General features: G+C 42.8%; 1 protein-coding gene across 2 annotated transcripts in view; it reads right to left on the bottom strand.

Moving 5' to 3' along the window:
* Positions 1–415: 415 nt before the first annotated feature.
* LOC112429812 (protein NLRC3-like) overlaps positions 416–18,492 on the bottom strand; it is a 158,064-nt gene continuing 139,987 nt past the window's right edge. For both annotated transcript variants that reach the window (XM_076882442.1, XM_076882443.1), the window contains one exon: positions 416–904. In XM_076882442.1, the coding sequence (XP_076738557.1) occupies positions 892–904 (13 nt within the window). In that variant the 3' untranslated portion in view covers positions 416–891. The remainder of the gene's footprint in view (positions 905–18,492) is intronic.

Below are 18,492 nucleotides of genomic sequence, written 5' to 3'. Positions count from 1 at the left end.
ATAGCTTGCACCCTACTTGAAAATCGAGGTAAGTCCAGTAAAGTCCTTATCACGTTAGTGCGTACTTCCAATTTAAATAGTGCTTTTCAAACAGCACAGTACAAATAGTGCTCTTCAAACACTTTCAGATAAGACCCTTCTCAAAGTCTGATTTAGACTAATTTTCCAGGAAGTATATTTGGAAAAAATTTACTATTATTTTTTAATTATTCAATAAATAATGTTTGATTAAAACCTAACTATGATTGTGTTTCAGGGAACGCTGAGGACTACTGCATTGTTTTGTCCATGTTAGATGCTAACGCTGACCGCAGCATGATTGAAATGGTAAAACAAAAGAAAAGAAACACATAAGTCTTAGTATCATTACTTGCCAATCATAATTAAAATGTTGAGTAATAGTATTCACCAAACAGAATATGAGCCATTTATTTTTCCTTTCCAGGTGCAGTATGAATCTTGCCAAAGATGGGCACATTTTGCATGTGAAAAATATAAAGAGAGCAACCAAGAATATAAATGCCAAAAATGTAGCCAGAGTCAGACAGAGACTGTGCAGAGACTGTAGAAGGACAGAGCAGCAGCAGAGCAGTCCAGATACACTGATGATCCTCTGTCAGATCCAGAGGGACACACAGGGATGATGCTGGACTCTACATTGTGTCTGACAGTGGAGCTGTTCTCAGAGCAGTTCACTCTGCAGCACTGACAGTCATCTGCACTTCTTCTCATTCCTCTGTCAGTCACTGCTGGATGAAGCTCTCCTCTCCACCTCCCAGTAACATGGCCCAGTCAGAGCGTCTCTACACACAAGCTGCTGCTGCTTCAACCTCTCTGGATCATCAGGACACAGCTCCTCCTCTCTCAGCACACACACCGTCCTGTTTACCATCATCGCCTCCACCTGCAGAGAGAAGAAGGAAGAGCAGAGGAGATAAACGAGTGTTTCCAGAGACTCTTCATCAGCTGTCAGTCAGTGATGCAGCACATCCAGTATAAAGAGCAGCAGGGACTTCAGTGCTGGGACTGTACTAGGACTCATTGTTGCTTCACTTTTTCTAATCTTTGGATTTTTATTGAAGTTGATGAAAATGTTTTTCCCTCCTAGTTTGAGTTTGGACTTTCATTCATTAGAAGAACCTTGGTGTGTCCACTCTGAGCTCTGTAGGAACCCCAACAACAAGCCCAACAATCCAGATGGACGGTTCCAGCTGTTAACTGGAGGAATTCCATCCAAACATCTGCTCTCACTAAATTCTTCCTCACCTACAGACTGTGTTCTTCACTGCTTTAAACTTGGAAACGAATGCAGTCATTGGTCTGCGTGCTGCTTTGTTCAGAGAGCTGATTGGCTGTTGACAGCGTTTGATCAGAGCGTGTCAGCCGTTACTATGGTGACCATAAAGGTCAGAAACAGGAAGTGTTTGTGTCCAATCCTGAAGCCTGTCACCATTCTCCTCTCACAGCTTCACTGAGAAGCTGCAGCTTTACAGGAAACACTGGATCTTTGCTTCATACTGACTGTGTTTAGTACAATACTGCTGACAGCACCACCCATTCACTCCATCACTCTACTTACACCAGAGTCTCCAGTCTGTAGTCTGGACTCTGCTGAAGATCAGACAGCTGCTTCACATCTGGATCCTTCAGGTTGTTAAGTTGTAGCTCCAGCTGTCTCAGATGGGAGGGGTTGGACTTCAGTGCTGCTGCCAGATAATCACAGCTGATCTTTGACAAACCACAGTCCCACAATCTGTATAAAGAATGAAAGATGTAAGTTTATTAGACAAAGTGTGAGCTTGAAATCATTCAGTGTTTCATCATCTGTTCAGAGCTGAAGAAGGTTCAGAATGTAGAAGTTTAGAAAATGGAAACTCCAAACAGCTGAAGCCAACAGGAAGCAGCTTCAAACAGGAAACTGTGCAGAGTTTCAGACTATATGTCCTGATGCAGCCAGTTGGATTTTGGAGATTTGAATCTCTGTTCTGTGACTAAGTCCTTGAATCATTTCTTCCAGTTGGTCCAACAAGACAGACTAAGTGTTGGACATGTGTTGTGGCTCCATTAGGGGAGCTTCTAAATGTGATGTGATGGCCCCTCTGGGTCTGTCAGGTCACAGGACTGAAGAGAGCTCAAACTGGGCACACAGTTGTTCCAGTCTGGACCAAAGACTCTATACTGGGACTGAGGGACTGCTTTGACTGCACCCACTGGGACTTTTTAAAGGCTCATGTTCTCACTTAGATCATCGATTTCTACTTACATTTCTTTCTGGGAAAAATGGGGATTACTTTGGAAACAGGAAGTATTTTCCCCAATAAGCAGCCCTGGATTAGTAAATCACTCCAACATGTTCTCAGGCAGAAGAAGCTGTCTTGTTATGAGGGAGAGAAGAAAAAGATTGAGGCACAGAAACTTGTTGAAAGAGAGATAAAGCAGCTAAAATCAGGTGTAAAAGTAAAGCAGAGGATGAGCTGAATAAAGGACACTCAAGGCTGGCTTGGAAAGGAATGAAGTCCATGGTGGGGATGCAGGACAAGGAGCAAAGATGAATGTGATGCTGAATCAGCAGAAGACTTGGACTCATTTGATTCCAGCTTTGATATCATTGATTTCAATGAAGAGCTTTGTGATTGTAGCAAAGGGCTGGTAGCTCTGAGAGTCCCACTGATGAGGTGTTTGTGTGGAAATCTCTTAGTGGGACCAAAGAGAGAAAAAGCCCTGGTCCTGATGCTGTGGGAGGGAAATGATTGAAGTGTGCTGTGAGGAACTGACTGGGAGATTTTCACACATTTTCCAGTCCTCCTTGGAACAACAGGAAGTTCCCAGCATATGGAAACAAAGGTTAAGTGTCCTATGGCACTCAGTGATGATGGTGCTGTGGCCCCACCACCTCCACCTCTTTGTAAAGGAACTAACTGTAATCTGAAGCTTCAAATGGGACTAAGACTTCCTCCACTAGGTGGCAGTGTCTGATGAGAAAGTGTTAGTGGAGCTGGCCTGGAGTCAGAAACAGGAAGATGCAGGATTTGGGCTGAAATGGGGAAAAGTGGTTCGCACTAGTGCCTTAAAGCAAGAAGGTTGTAGGTTGAAGCTTGTTGGCCTTTCTGTGGAGGTTGGATGTTCTCCCACAGTCCAATGAAATGCTGCTTAGGTTCATTGGTGCTTCTAAATTGGCTGTAGGTGTGGATGTGAGAGAGTGCTTCTCTGTCTCTCTCTGTTGGCCCTGTGATGGACTGCTCACCTGTGCAGGTGGACCACGCCTCTTGCCCTATGACAGCTAGGGCACAGGCTGCAGCCCTGTGAGCCTAAGCTGAATAAACAGTTAGCAAAAATGATCCATAGATGGCCTGAAATCCCCCAGTTAGCAGTTTGGTAGATAGCTATGACATGCTAATCCCATCCAGCAGCTGTATTCTACCTGTAAGCTGATCCCTGCTGAGCCAAAGCACTTTTTCATATACAAATTACAACCTTTAATAGAAACCTATTGGTCAGCATCTTATTAGCCTGCTGTTAGCTTCATTCCACAGAAAACTGAGAGAAACTAACAGAGTTGATAAAGAATAAAGAGAAATGTGCTGATTTAAAGCCTTTGAAGTGCTTCAGATGATCTCTGTCCACTTCTGTCCACTCATTCATTCATGTAAGCTTTATAATGCAGCTTTGATCTTCACAGTCTGCTTCATGAAACTCATTCTAACCCTGAATGTCAGAGTGTTCCTCCTTCTCTTTCCCATCATTCATGCTGGCAGTGGAGGAGATTTGGATGTTGGACTGTGTTTTGGATGATGTGTGTATGTTTGTGTTGGACTGCTGTCTGTAAAGCAAACGCACATTTTGCTTTGGATTTCAGTGTCAGACAGACTTTAAGGTGGAATGAAGAGTTGGAGAGTTTCACAGTGAATTATCCAGTGGAGGATTTTTCTTCTTCTTTGAAGGTTTGAAATGTGAACATTGTTCTGCTGCAGTCAATGGACTAAACCAGAGAAGAAGAAAACAGACTTTACCATGAAGATCCTCAGTGTGGATCAGTATAATATCAGCCTGATGTCTGCAGTTTAGTGTCAGCACAACTTTCACATCATATTCATCTCAGCACAACTAAAACATGCTGACTGACCCCAGAGTTTCAAGTCCACATCCTGGACTCTCCAGGAAACCACACAGATGCTTCACTCCTGAATCCTGCAGGTTGTAGTTCCAGCTCAGGTCCAGCTGTCTCAGATGGGAGGGGTTGGACTTCAGTGCTGCTGCCAGATAATCACAGCTGATCTCTGACAAACCACAGAACTCCAATCTGTATAAAGAATGAAAGATGTAAGTTTATTAGACAAAGTGTGAGCTTGAAATCATTCAGTGTTTCATCATCTGTTCAGAGCTGAAGAAGGTTCAGAATGTAGAAGTTTAGAAAATGGAAACTCCAAACAGCTGACAGAGTTCATACGCCTTTGTCAGGGTCAAATTCAAGCAAGACCATGTGAAAATTAAAACACATCATCCTAGGTGAACTTAAACACCTTTGTTCCCCTTTTGTTAAGACATAGAAAAGTACACCACACAAAAATACTGCAAAAGGAAACGGTCGCCTTATATACATAGTGTATAAACTCAAAATGCACATTTCACTTCAAATTAAGATTAAGGCTTTGAACAGATCACATAGTTCAGTTCAACATATAAGACTTTAAGAATGCACAAGCATCTACTTAAAATCTATTTAATTTATCATCCATGATATTATTTTGTACAATTCCAATGTATTTTGTTCATCTCCCTTAAATAAACAGGCAGTCTTAAAGTATGAAATATTCATATACAAACACATATAAATGTGTGTACTGTCTCAGTGGCTGATAGTACCCCACAGGCCTCAGTGTGAGCTTGAAGACATTTATAATGTTTAAGTAGTTTAATGTGCAGGTGCTGACGATAAACACATTTTGAATGAAAGCCGGGGAACTTTGGTAGCACAGAAACAAGTGGCTATTCTTTGTGACTATATGGATCACTCACAATACCATTATTTCACACAAAGGCACCAAATTAATACTCAAAAAAGCTGCAGCAATACACACAAATATAAACAGTACTTGGTGACTGTTAAGTCTAATTGTTGAATGTTGCCATTGTGTTTCTTAAATTTGTACAGTCTTAGTTCAAGCAGTAGGATCAAAGCCATTCCTTTGATCCTGACCACCTCTCCAACCACTCTGTGCTGGGGGAGGTTTTATTGTAGATACATCCTATCTGGAAGATCTGTTTCTTTTGATGTAAACTTCCTGGGTTTACGACCCTTTGGTCAGCAGGAGGTCTGACACACACACACACACACACACACACACACACACACACACACACACACACTTTTACAGAAGTTCACACATATACATAAAATGCTTTGTCTTAGAACAAAGGGGGCGTGGCTTTGTTCTGACGTGTTTTGTGTGAACTGTCTCCCAATAAAAGGTAGCAGCAGGAGGTCAGATCTGTGGTCATTTTCGTGGTGGACACAGACGAGGCCTCCCTTTCGCAAATAATCGATCGATCGACTGTCTTGTTTTCTTCATGATGAATAAGTCTCTAGAATTAGCGGGGCTTGTGGAAACACAGACCCAACAGTGACAACTTTGCTTTTAGCCTTTAACCCTTCTTGACTACTTTTGATGTGGCCTCTATATTTTACCTTTAAAAACAGTTTATCTTGCCAATCTGTTATTTTCTCATTTTGACCAACTGTATCAGCACAATTTATCTAAATTCAGACAAAATTTAAAATACACGTAGAAAGTGATATTTTGACTGTAAAAACCACACACATGTTTAACGAATCATCTTCATAACTTGAAATGCAAATAGAGATTGTACATTTTTAAAAATACGCACACGTTTTGCAAACAACAAAGTTATATGGTACTATTTACCAAAAAATGCAGCCAAGGCTCAGACGTTTTTCATATAATCATTTCAAACTATTTACAGAACAATCAGGTGTCAAACAATAGTTTGTGTCACTCTAACACATATGAGAACAGCACAGGGATAAACCTGCAGGTCTGACAGCAGGTGTGTCACTCAGCGTTTACACTGCAATCTGCCTTTGTTGGCTTTAAGGCAGCAACTGTGACGATCACTAGTAGAACTGACACACAAAACAAAACAACAGCTACACACTAAATACACAAGACAACAAACTAACTTGAGACCAAACACGGTAAACGTCACAAATCTCTCACGTATCAAAACTCTCTCTCTCTTTCGCTCACTCGCTCTCTCTTGCCGGTCACTCCTAAAACTTCCCCCTTTTGCTAAACAACCAAATGTCATGTTTCCATATCATTTTTGATTGGTCGACATGGTACATTTTCCCACCTATAGGGCTTTGGAGCGTGATGTCACGGGAGATGGGCCACGCCCCCTTCCGCCATGACAGTAGGCCAGCCAAAGGATACCATTTCAGCTATGGATCGTACGTGTTGTGTTGTCGGTTGCAACGTTAGATCACACGATCGTGAAGGCAAGAAGCTGGATAACGGGCTCTCTTTTCATCGTTTTCCATCCTGGAGGCAACGTGAGGGATCCCATGTATCCGATATTACTAAACAAAGACGTCAGGCTTGGATTGCAGCGGTGAGACGAGCGGATATCGAGTTCTCTGCAATCCCCAGCTTTTTGTTGGTTTGCTCACGGCATTTTCTTTCCGGTGAGTTCTAAATTAATTCATATCACTCTTGAAAGGCTTTTAGTGTTATTTTCAACGTGCTGAGGTCATAGATAATGAGATAAAACATGCTAATGTGTGATGCTGCAGAACCACATCATGTCGACTGAGTAGCTTATGATTTGGCATTATTGCAGGCAAACCAGCATATGAAATGGATGTAACAAATCCAGACTGGGCACCAACACTGCACATGGGGCATGACGACATACCTGTATCAGACTCGGACCGGCACTCAAGGCGTACGCAACGGAAGCGAAAAAGAGCACCCATCGGAGGTAAACAACCCCCCCCCCCTCTAACAACATACTAAATTGCTATCACTGTACACTAATCCGCACATAACTTCCAGATGAATCACACACCTGTCATTGGAATATTGGTGTACATTTACCTTATGTCTAATTTTATCTTACAGGCTTTCGTTATGCAGCTGCAGAGTCTGAAGGTGTGCCCCGTGCAGAAGTGATTGATGAAGATCTGACAGAAGACCAACAGCAAAATCACAATGTCATGGAGGCAGTGGACAGCAGTTGTGTTGGACAAGTGGAGGTTGAGGTACCAGCTGCAAATGTGGAAATACTGAAGAAATGTAAACCTTTTAAAATGATGACAGATTACAAACTCTCAGCTGTGTCTGTAATCAAACCTCTGTAACTTTGCTTCAAACACAACAAGAGAAAAAACTCTGAATGTTTCACATTAAAGTCGTACATTTCTCACAAAGCTCAATTATGTGACAGACATTTCATCCCATGTCAGTTTGGCCTCATCCTGGGCCGGATTATCCAGCACACACTCTGACCACAGGCCCAGGGGCCACGCACAGCTGGGCTCCATCCAAGAGACAGGAAACAAACCAACACAATAATAAAAAGCACCATGTGATCTTCTTACATCTTCAAGACAAACATAGTAAAAACATGAGCATATTTGTTTCCTGATAAAATGATGTGACAGGTAGAACAGAGTAAAGTGGTGGTGTTACAGTTAAGTCTAATTGTTGAATGTTGCCATTGTGTTTCTTAAATTTGTACAGTCTTAGTTCAAGCAGTAGGATCAAAGCCATTCCTTTGATCCTGGCCACCTCTCCAGCCACTCTGTGCTGGGGGAGGTTTTATTGTAGATACATCCTATCTGGAAGATCTGTTTCTTTTGATGTAAACTTCCTGGGTTTATGACCCTTTGGTCAGCAGGAGGTAACACACACACACACACACACACACACACACATACACACACATACACACACACACACACACACACACACACACACACATACACATACACATACACATACACACACACACACACACACACACACATACAGTGCCTTGTCTATGTAACCAAAGGGGGGTTGCAAGGGGAGGTGCTTTGTAAACTATTGTTTGAAGATTGTCAATAAAAGGCAGCGAGAGGAGGCCACCATTGGGGTCATTGTCGTGCTGGACACAGACGAGGCCTCCCTTGCGCAAGTAATGGATCGATCGACTGTCTTGTTTTCTTCATGATGAATAAGTCTCTAGAATTAGCGGGGTTTGTGGAAACACAGACCCAACATTTATTTGGTCCTTCGGAGCCGGAGCCTAACACATTGCATCCACCGAGGAGAGGGAGAGGACGCCACCGCAACGTCTGGGATGATTGACGTAAAGCCCTGGTGTTTTTGGCTTGCCACCAGGCCGGGAAGTTTGCTCCTGACCTCCCCTCGGGATGGATGACGATTGACGGGATCCAGAGGCTCTTCCCATGAACGTAAACAAACAGTGAGTACAGAAGGCCTTAGAGAGCGGCTACGGGCTGTGCGTTAAATGTGAGTCCGGGAGCGCGCTAGCCGCGTGAGAGAGACGCAGGCTTCTCCGCCATTTGGGGCGTTAGAGAGTGTCTGAAGGTTGAATTCTCCGCCATATGGGGCGTTTGAGAGTTTTCAACAGAGAGCGCTAGCTGTGCGTGCAGACGCAAGCGATAGGCCTATGTTGTGTGTGTGTGCGGGCCAGACGTGGTCTGCGTGAGTGTGGCTGATTGTTAATGGAGAATAAAATGTGTAAGTCTGCCTTAGAAGGAGATTTAAAATTTATGGAGAAATTTTTACCAGGCAGTACGCAGTATGTAGGTTGTTGGCGTAAGAAATGTGGATTTGAAGGGACATTAGTGGAAGTTCAGTGTAAAATGCTGGTAGAAAGAATAGCTGTAAGTGTAGCTGGTAAAACAGGTAAAGCGAAGCAGAGGAAGGAATTGCAGTTAGCAGTTGCTAAGTTGTGGCTGGAGCAGGTTCAGAAGAGGAGAGAAGCAAGAATGTTAGCAGAAAGTAGAGCCAGAGAAGAGCGTGAGAGAGCAGAGGCTGAGTATGGAGAGACATTGGGAGAAGCATTGAGTCCAAGACAGACTGGGCAGGGTAGGAAACAGAAAGTAAAGTTAGTGAACACAAACGTTACAACTACATATCCATCCCTGACACAAAACAAACAAACAAACAAAAAAAACATATGGTGTTTCTGTAACAGAGTGTGAAGATGAAGAAAGTTTTTCTCCTGATCCAGTCCGTGAGTGTGTCTGACGTCATGGTGTGTGTGAAAGGTATCCAGCTGGGGCAGACGTGATTCTGCAGGTCACCTGCCCAGTGGACAAAAAGAAATAAAATAGTTGTGTGGATGAATGATAGCACGAAGAGTGTTTGGTGTTTCTAAGTCTGAAACAGCTGTAATGCTATTTTCTGTTTTGGAGAAAAGTACAGTTAAAGAAAAAAAACAGAGAGAGATGTGTGTTGTTTTAAGCAGTGATGAGAATAATGAAAGTGTGATGAGAGAAGAACACAAAAACATACTGAAAATGCATTAACTATACTAACTCTACATGCATTTACACATAAATGATACTCATGAAGACCAGACAGCATCTTAAGCATGAGATTCTGTTTGTCATCTTGTCCAAGTCACTAGTAAGATGAAAGTGATACATAGACTAGTGGACTGAATATTATAGGAGGACAGATGGTTGCATCATAGATGAGAGGTCTTAAATGAGTGAGCTGAGTGAGCTGATTGTGAGTTTCTGGTGTGTGAAGAAGTTTTACCATGGCACACATTTAGTTACATGAGAAGAAACTTATTATGTGCTAAGACAACAGGGTTATGCTGTATGTTGTGTGTATGGCTGATTGGATGAATGTTTGAGATTAAACTGGCTGTTTGATTTGTCTTTTGTTATTTAAGTTGAGCCTGCCAATTGGGTTGTGACGATTTATCCCCCTGGCATGAAGAACACGTGTCATGACTTAAACAAGGCCTTTCTTTCCTTTGATTTCCTTTATTTTCTTTCTTTTATTTTGTTACTTTCATGGTGCACTGAAAGTTTTGTTTGATGATCTCTGTTTGAGCACGATCAGAATCGAAGCGTCGTCGAGAAAACTGTTGCAAAGTGAGCTTCTCCAAAATTAAAATGGGCTCAGGAGAAATCCACTTATTTGAGACAAGTTCCTGTCCAAAAGGATTCAGCGAGAAAATCCAGTCTAAATTATTTTTCTTTTTGAAATGACGTTGTTTTGCTGAGCGTGGAAACGGATGCGACGATAATTTCCACAATTAGCAAAAGAAGGAATCACTGAGTGAATGAGTAAGAGTTTTAAAATAAATGGGAAACTGACTGACTGACAAAAGCTGACAAGACTGACTGACTTAACACCATTGTGTGAAGTTAACCCCCACCTGACAAAGGTGTGGATGTGTCTCTGTGTGTGTCTCTGTTGCAGGAGCAGAAGGAGACCACAGGAGGAAACTTGGGTCACATGACTATGTGAACTCTGAAAATTTAACCTTTTTAGTTTAAATTCTATGTCTGTGAATTTACCATGTGTGTGTCATTCACTACCTTGTGTTGCTCACAGAGATTACTGTGAGAAAGTGTGTACACACCTGCGCAGCGCTAACATTTACATTTCTCTTTACAGCAGATGGTTAATCATGTGATTTGATCATGTGGTTTACAGCAGGACACAACTTAATGATGTTTCTCTACCACAGGATTACTGAGATTTTGTATGAAGAGAACTGTAGTTACAGGCTATATGTTGATGATGAAATTACACTGTGTTTTTGAGAGAATGTTACAGGGAAGAAATGAATGCAGTGTGAGACATACTGTGATGAGACCATTGTTACTTTTTCCACAGCGAGTGTTAACTTTATGACTTTTCACAGCTCCTCTGGAATCTGGATGGCCGACACCTGACAACCGGGATGAACCTTGTGTTTGGCTAATGTTGTTTTTCTTTAAGAGTGCTTGTAAAGGATTCAGCACAGACAGACGAGTGACAATTGAACAGATGTGCAGTGGTTACAGAATAGTTACATCGGGGCCCATTATCTGACCACACTGTTGGGCTCATGGTGAGTAACAAACTTAAGGGACGTCACTGATTACAATGTGGAATGACGGTGAGATGTTAAATAATTTGGAACAAATTATGGGGAAAAGTAGGAGTTTAATGAGTTTAGAATAAACCTGCAATGATACTTGTCTCTGTGATGCTGAATACTTTATTACTCTTATGATCTATAGTTGGTTGCAAATGTGAAGTTGTTTTAATTTTAAGACTTTGTCTTCTAGGATACAGGAGCTGGGAGCTAAACAAGCTGAACATTTCAATGCTGACTAATGTTTTTACACAGGGTTACAGCTTGGAGTGAAGCTGCTCCAAGGGACAAACCTTGGAGATTGTTTTAGGGAGACTGTGCAACACTCTTGTACATGTCTCATTGGGGAGTTGACACATGGCGAAAGCCGTGTGGCGAGAGGAGTGTCATTTTTTAATTTGTAGATATCGTGAGGTGCCATGACGAGAAGGAGTGACTGAGAGGATCGTCCACAAGATGGAAGCTGAGGCCAGGAGAGAGTTTTCAGGAGGATCGGAGATCACCTTCAGCACAGAGAGCTGTGTTACTGGTCTTCCAAAGGATCGTCACGAGGAGACTTTGCACAGCAAATCTTAAATAAGATGAAAGAGTTTCGACGTTGACGTTAAGGAAGACAACTAAGCTGTTTGCGTGTCGAGGAGCCTGTGCCATCACCAGGGAAGTCTCAAATGTCCCAGGAATGGGTGGACCAAAGACCAGCTTTCCAGAGTCATTATTTTGTTTTAGGAGTTTTATTTTTCATTTTGTTAGACATGGCACAGTTGAAAGTAAAAGAAGACCACTCTAATTTGTCATGTGTTGTCATATTTTGATATATTTGATTACTTTTCATTGGTTATATTATATCGGGTAAAAATCACCCGGCATTAGTGATCGTGTTACTATTTATAGCGATAGTGTTCTAGGGTTAAATCTTCAGCAGCGTTGGAAAATGGAACCTGAGGGAGCGTGCCAAGCTCCAGAAAGTGACAGCGCAGAGGAGGTCCAGCGATGGACTTGTGGTTCTGTGAGCAGCACAAATGCCAGGTGACTGTAAAATAACTAACAGCACTTTTTCCACAAGTGAAGCCAGTAACTTACTATCCTAAAAGATTAGCTCTAGTTGCTCGTGCTTTACCTCCATGCGTGAGATCAGTATGTGCAGCAGTTTAAGCTGTACAATGTTTCAATAGTTTATTTCACCTTTTGACATTGTTAGTTCCACACGAGGTAGATGTCTACTACTGCAGACTAAACTTACATTTCTGACACCTACAAGACACTTGTCTTTAATGTTACTCTCACAACCACACATATTACCATAAAGTGGTGCACAATTCTGAATCTGTCCAACCCTTTTTGCCAACGGAGGAGGGCACTTCTCATGAGTGTAGAGAGCGCGAGGAGAAGAAGTGTAAGCTGAGGGATGACTTAATAGATGTGCCACTCGTTGAGGGAAAGGTTTGGTTTGCTGATGGTTTGAGTTTTACAACAGCAGAGGGACAGACTAGAACACGTTTTATTGTAGCAGACAGTGAGAGAGAGTTATCTATGTAGGACAACTAGCATGTTTCATATTTGCTTGAGCAGCAGAGATGCTAGCTTTAACGGAAGTGTGTAAAGCTGTAGAGAGACAATATACACTGATAGGCAGTATACATTTGCTACTGTACATTTCTTTGTAGTGCAGTGAGTGAGACGAGGTGTGACAACCTCTACAGGGAAACCTGCAGAACACACCAAACTCTTGCAAAATCTGCTGGAGGCAGTGTTATTAACCAGTAGAATTGCCGTTTGTAAATGTGCAGCACACATGTGAGGGAAAGATCCAGTTGCATTAGGGAAAGTTTTTGCAGATAAGATCACAAAAGAAGCAGCTGTAGTTAAACATGGTGTTAACCTTTTATCAGTACAGCATCAGCAGACATGCAGGCCCACTCACCTACAGCAGGAAAACAGTTGTGACTTACAGAGGGAGCAAGCTTGCAGGATGATGTTTTTTATCTGTGTGATAAACCAGTACTGCCTGATAATTTGTATAAGACTGCTGCTATTTTGAGCCATTGGCTTTGCCATGTCTCAAACAGGGTTAGACTGTATAGAATAAGTACATGAGGATTACTCCAACAGAGAATGGTCTGACTCTTTGAGATTACACATGTTAGAGCATTTAGAGTTCCAGTCTTCTGTAGTGATGATAGAAAAGCAGAAGAGAGAGCGTATTAGCAGATTAGATGCTTGAAAATGTTTAAAAGTAAAGTAGTCATGAGAACAAATGATCTGCCAGATGATTCTGTTTCTCCGCAGGAGCAGAGTCTGAAGTCTGGAGATTGGATGTTGATAAGGCCATGGAGAGGAAGTGCTGGTCCAGTCCATGGTGGGAAGGTCCATATCGGATGCTGCTGACGACGACCACAGCAGTGAAGATTGCTGGAAGGAACACTTGGATATATCAAGCGCACTGCAAGAAGGTGACACACATCCAGGCCAGCTCGGAGTAAGTGGCAGGAAGACCGGGAACAAAGGGGGGGGAAAGCCTCCAGGGCCCCTCGTCTCAATCCGGTGAAGAAACCAACTGAGCCACAGGTACTCATCAGAATGGCTGGGAATGTGCTGTGCATCTTCTTGTGCCTGTGGACCCTGAGTGGGATGACAGGGAGCGCACTGGAACAGAGCAAACCACACCCAGTACCAGCATGGGTTTTCAACAACTACTGGTGGCAGTTTAAGAACACAACCGCTCACATAAAGAATGAGACCAATGGTTATGCTTGTGATGCCACTGGCTACACATTCTTCTGGACTGTGGCCCTATAGCATCACTGAGAGCGAGGCAGTTTGTCTGGTTGCTTTAGCAACACATCCGGGAACACTGCCAACTTTTCAACTGCTCTGAACCTGAATGGAAGGTTGATTCACCAGTAGCTGGGAAGGTGAACTGCTCTGGTGAGACAGACCTGCTCGTCTGACTCAAAGAATATGACTTGTTGCAGGACATTGAACAGCTAAACGAACTGGAAACAGGCCAATTGCCTATGTGTATGAAGGACAATGGATTAGCCCAAGTTGGAGATCAACCATGGAACATGGCAACATCACCTATTCTTTTGTCTTCTGCAAGAAGGATGTAAACAGAGAAGCCTTTTGTCTACATTACATCATGAACACTTGAGGTTTCGAGCCAAGAAGTTCAAAACAGCTTGATCCAATTTCCTTTACAAAGCTTTTTCTGTGGTGACAACAGGACAGGAGAAGAGTTGTAAATGCAGATAATTCACCAGTTGACTCTAACCCCCACAGGATGCCTACAGTGAGAAGATTTGGGGGGTTGATAGGAGTCATAAAGAAGGGTGTTGACCAGGCTGCAGCTTTGAAGTTAGCTGAGAGCCATATGGACAAACAATAAAGTCAACTGATGCGTTTAAATACCTATGTCTGTATACAGTTGGATTGTAGTGACATATGATTTTTGAGAATGATGATTCTTCTTGTTTGACCTTTGACATTCAGTTGTTTACTTGAAGAAATACATAATGAATTGCACGACAGGAGTAGATCCGCCACAAGGCTGGATAGCTTGGTTACCGTCTGGTCCTTGGTGGCATCTTCTTTTGAAGATATTAATTCCTGTTTTTGAACTGTTGATACTGATTTGGTTATGTATAGGATGTAGTTTACTGTGTATGAATGAAATCTATACTGACACTGTCCAAACAAAGGGTGCATAAGTTGAAATTTAAGAACAATAACAAAAAGGAGGGAAATGTTAAGTCTAATTGTTGAATGTTGCCATTGTGTTTCTTAAATTTGTACAGTCTTAGTTTAAGCAGTAGGATCAAAGCCATCCCTTTGATCCTGACCACCTCTCCAACCACTCTGTGCTGGGGGAGGTTTTATTGTAGATACATCCTATCTGAAAGATCTGTTTCTTTTGATGTAAACTTCCTGGGTTTATGACCCTTTGGTCAGCAGGAGGTAACACACACACACACACACACACACACACACACACACACACACACACACACTTACATACAGTGCCTTGTCTATGTAACCAAAGGGGGGTTGCAAGGGGAGGTGTTTTGTAAACTATTGTTTGAAGATTGTCAATAAAAGGCAGCGAGAGGAGGCCACCATTGGGGTCATTGTCGTGCTGGACACAGACGAGGCCTCCCTTGCGCAAGTAATGGATCGATCGACTGTCTTGTTTTCTTCATGATGAATAAGTCTCTAGAATTAGCGGGGCTTGTGGAAACACAGACCCAACAGTTACAGCCTTTCTCCCCTCTGCTGCCGAGGCTGTTAGTCTCTCCCAAACTCAGCTACAGGACTTCCAAATGAATGAAAGCAGCAGAAGTGGCTTTACAAATGAAAGAGGAAGAGGAGAAGAAGAGGAGAGGGAGGCCACCCTGACCATCACTCCAGCTGAAAACATCACACTTCTATTAAAGTTGGTGAGAAAATGTTGAGCAGGATGAGCTGCTGGCTAATCTGGAGGCTGTAGCAGCAGCTCACAGTCACAGTGGATTTCCACTCATGAAAAAGCTCTGGCTGCTTCATTTCTCATCTCATATCAGAGACTTTAAAGCTTCACTGAAGCTGTACTGTGATGCTTCCATATTCCAGTGAGGCCTCCATAATGATTTCAGCTGTTCTGTACACACACTGTGTGCCCTGTATGGCTCAAAGTCTCTGCAGCCTGTTTTTATCTGCTATCATCAGATCTTCATCATCCTCATTCACATCCCTCACACACTCTACAGCCTCATCAGCACTGACTTCATCTTCACTGACTGATGGAGCACAACATGAACCTGTGGAGGCTGAAACACTGTCCTGTCAAACATCTCCCTGTCACCACTCCACTTCTGTCAGCCTTTAAATGAACCCTGCTCAAGTCTGTCACTTCTGTTTGGAGCCAAAAGGCAAAACTGTTGTTCAGTCGTTTGGAAAGACAACATTTCTGAAAGCACTCAAACTTCTTCACATTTGTCTTCAGACACATCCTGAACATTTAGGAACTAAAGAAAGTTTCAAACATCAATCAAAGACCTGAAATATAGAAAAACAACAACAGCCGCAGTCAGTGAACTCACCTCAGAGTCTCCAGTCGACAGTTTGGACTCTCCAGTCCAGCACACAGAAGCTTCACACCTGAATCCTGCAGCTTGTAGTTGTTACTCATGTCCAGCTCTGTCAGATGGGAGGGGTTGGACTTCAGAGCTGAGGCCACAACTTCACAGTGAGACTCTGAGAGTCCACACAGAGTCAGTCTGTGATGATAGAAAATATAAAATGTGTTATTATAAAAGCAGAAAATCTGCATTATAAACACAGACTGAATGTATATGAAGACAAAACAGAGTGAGGTCATAATCTGATGAATCTGCTCTTCACATCTGTGCTTCAGCTCCTCTTACTGTGTTTGACATGACACAACGATTGAGTCTCTCTCAGACCTGCAGACTTTTAATGAGAATCTTTGTTTGGCTTTAATCTGCAGATGAAGGAGGAAGATGGTGTCACATTTAGGCTTCCATAATGTCCACAGCCTGTCACTGAGATCTGATCCAGAGTCAGAGTGAAGACACACATTTGGACTGTTTCCTGTTTTGACTCCAGAACATTTTGAATGAGTTCAGCTCAGTGAAGAGTTCCAGCTGGAAAGATGATCTCTGTTTGCTACCTGCTGTCAGGTACGACTGTTCACGTCCACACGCAGGAAAAACCTGCTGACTGTTACCAAACGGAGCAGAAATCTCATCACTGGACAATAATGATGAATGAACTCAGAGCTGCTGATATCAGATCTGATCTCAGGGGAACTAAACACAGAAATGATTGGCTCATTTGAGCTTTCTGAGCCATTATCTGCTGCTGTGTCGCTAGTTGGCAGAAAATGATTTGTATTCCTGTTCAGGGCTTCAGTGTTTATGAGTCCAGATCCAGGTGACAGCAAGTCAAAATGATGTTACCTGTCTGTGTCCAGCAGCAGCCTGTATTCACTTTGAATATTGTTATAACCTGACATGGATCAGTTTGTCTTTGATTGGTTTGTAAAGGTCACTGTTTCCATTGGACCTGAGTGACGTACAAAGACAGAGAGGGAGAGAAAGGAGAGAGAGGATGGAGACAGCAAAGAGAGAGCAAACACAAACAGGTGAGAGTGGACAGGTGACCAAGGTCAGCAACCAATCAGAGAGCTTCTGTTTGACCCACAGTCACTGATGATGACTGCACATAACCAAGCAGTGTGTTACTCTGATATCAAATATGGATCCTGCTCTTATAATAATGATCATCAGATGATATTATTGTGTTATTTTGTAGCTAATACGATGTTTGTGTGATTATCAGTGAAAGAAGCAGTGAGGAGGATGGAGAGAGAGAGAGGACAGAGGGTGAAGTTAGAAACACTAAAAGGATTTTTCATGGATTTCATGGATGATTTGAGTGATTTCCAGCAGGACACTTAAACATGTCAGTGGACGTCCTAAAGAACATATTCACTGATATGAAACGTGTCATTGAACAGGATTAATATCAGTGGAAACATGGTGGAAACAGCTGTGACTGCATGGATGTGACACACTTCAAATCTGTTCTCCACTCTTGGATTTGGGATCCATGGAGCTGCTGCTGAGTCTGTACAATAAAGGAATGGTGTGGAAGGTTGCAGCGTACGGACACAAACACTTTGTGGTTACAATCTGATTTTATTTTCAACATTAAACTACTAACCTACACTGATCAATGATGTTAATGATCACATCTGGACTCACCCAGCCTTTCTGCAGGTCCTCACAGCTGGAATCAGTCTCTGTCGTCCCCGCTTTGATGTGTTGTACTTCTGCAGGTCCAACTCATCCAGAACCTCCTCTGACATCTGCAGCATGAAGGCCAGAGCTGAGCACTGGATCTCAGAGAGTTCCTTCTTTGATCTGTTCTCTGACTTCAGGAACTCTTGGATCTCCTGATGTACTGAGAGGTCGTTCATCTCCATCAGACAGTGGAAGATGTTGATGCTTCTGTCAGGAGAGATTTCATCACTGTTCATCTCCTTCAGGTTGTTGATGACTCTCTGGATGGTTCCTGGACTGATCTCTGTCTGACCCAGCAGACCTACTAAGAGTCTCTGGTTGGACTCCAGACAGAGGCCATGAAGGAAGCGAACAAACAGGTCCAGGTGGCCATTTTCACTCTGGAGGGATTTATACATGGCTCTGCTCAGGAAATCATCCAGAGAGGACTTGTTGTATTTTTTTCCCAAAAAGTTCTTCAGCACCTTTGTCTTCCTGTTGGTGAAACAGTGGAACTTGTAGACAGCAGCCAGAAACTCCTGAATGCTCAGATGAACAAAGCAGTAGACTGGTTTCTGGA

The sequence above is a fragment of the Maylandia zebra genome, linkage group LG3 (assembly GCF_041146795.1).
Source record: "Maylandia zebra isolate NMK-2024a linkage group LG3, Mzebra_GT3a, whole genome shotgun sequence".
In the NCBI taxonomy this organism is placed as follows: domain Eukaryota; kingdom Metazoa; phylum Chordata; class Actinopteri; order Cichliformes; family Cichlidae; genus Maylandia; species Maylandia zebra.
This window is presented reverse-complemented; position numbering and strand designations above follow the sequence as displayed.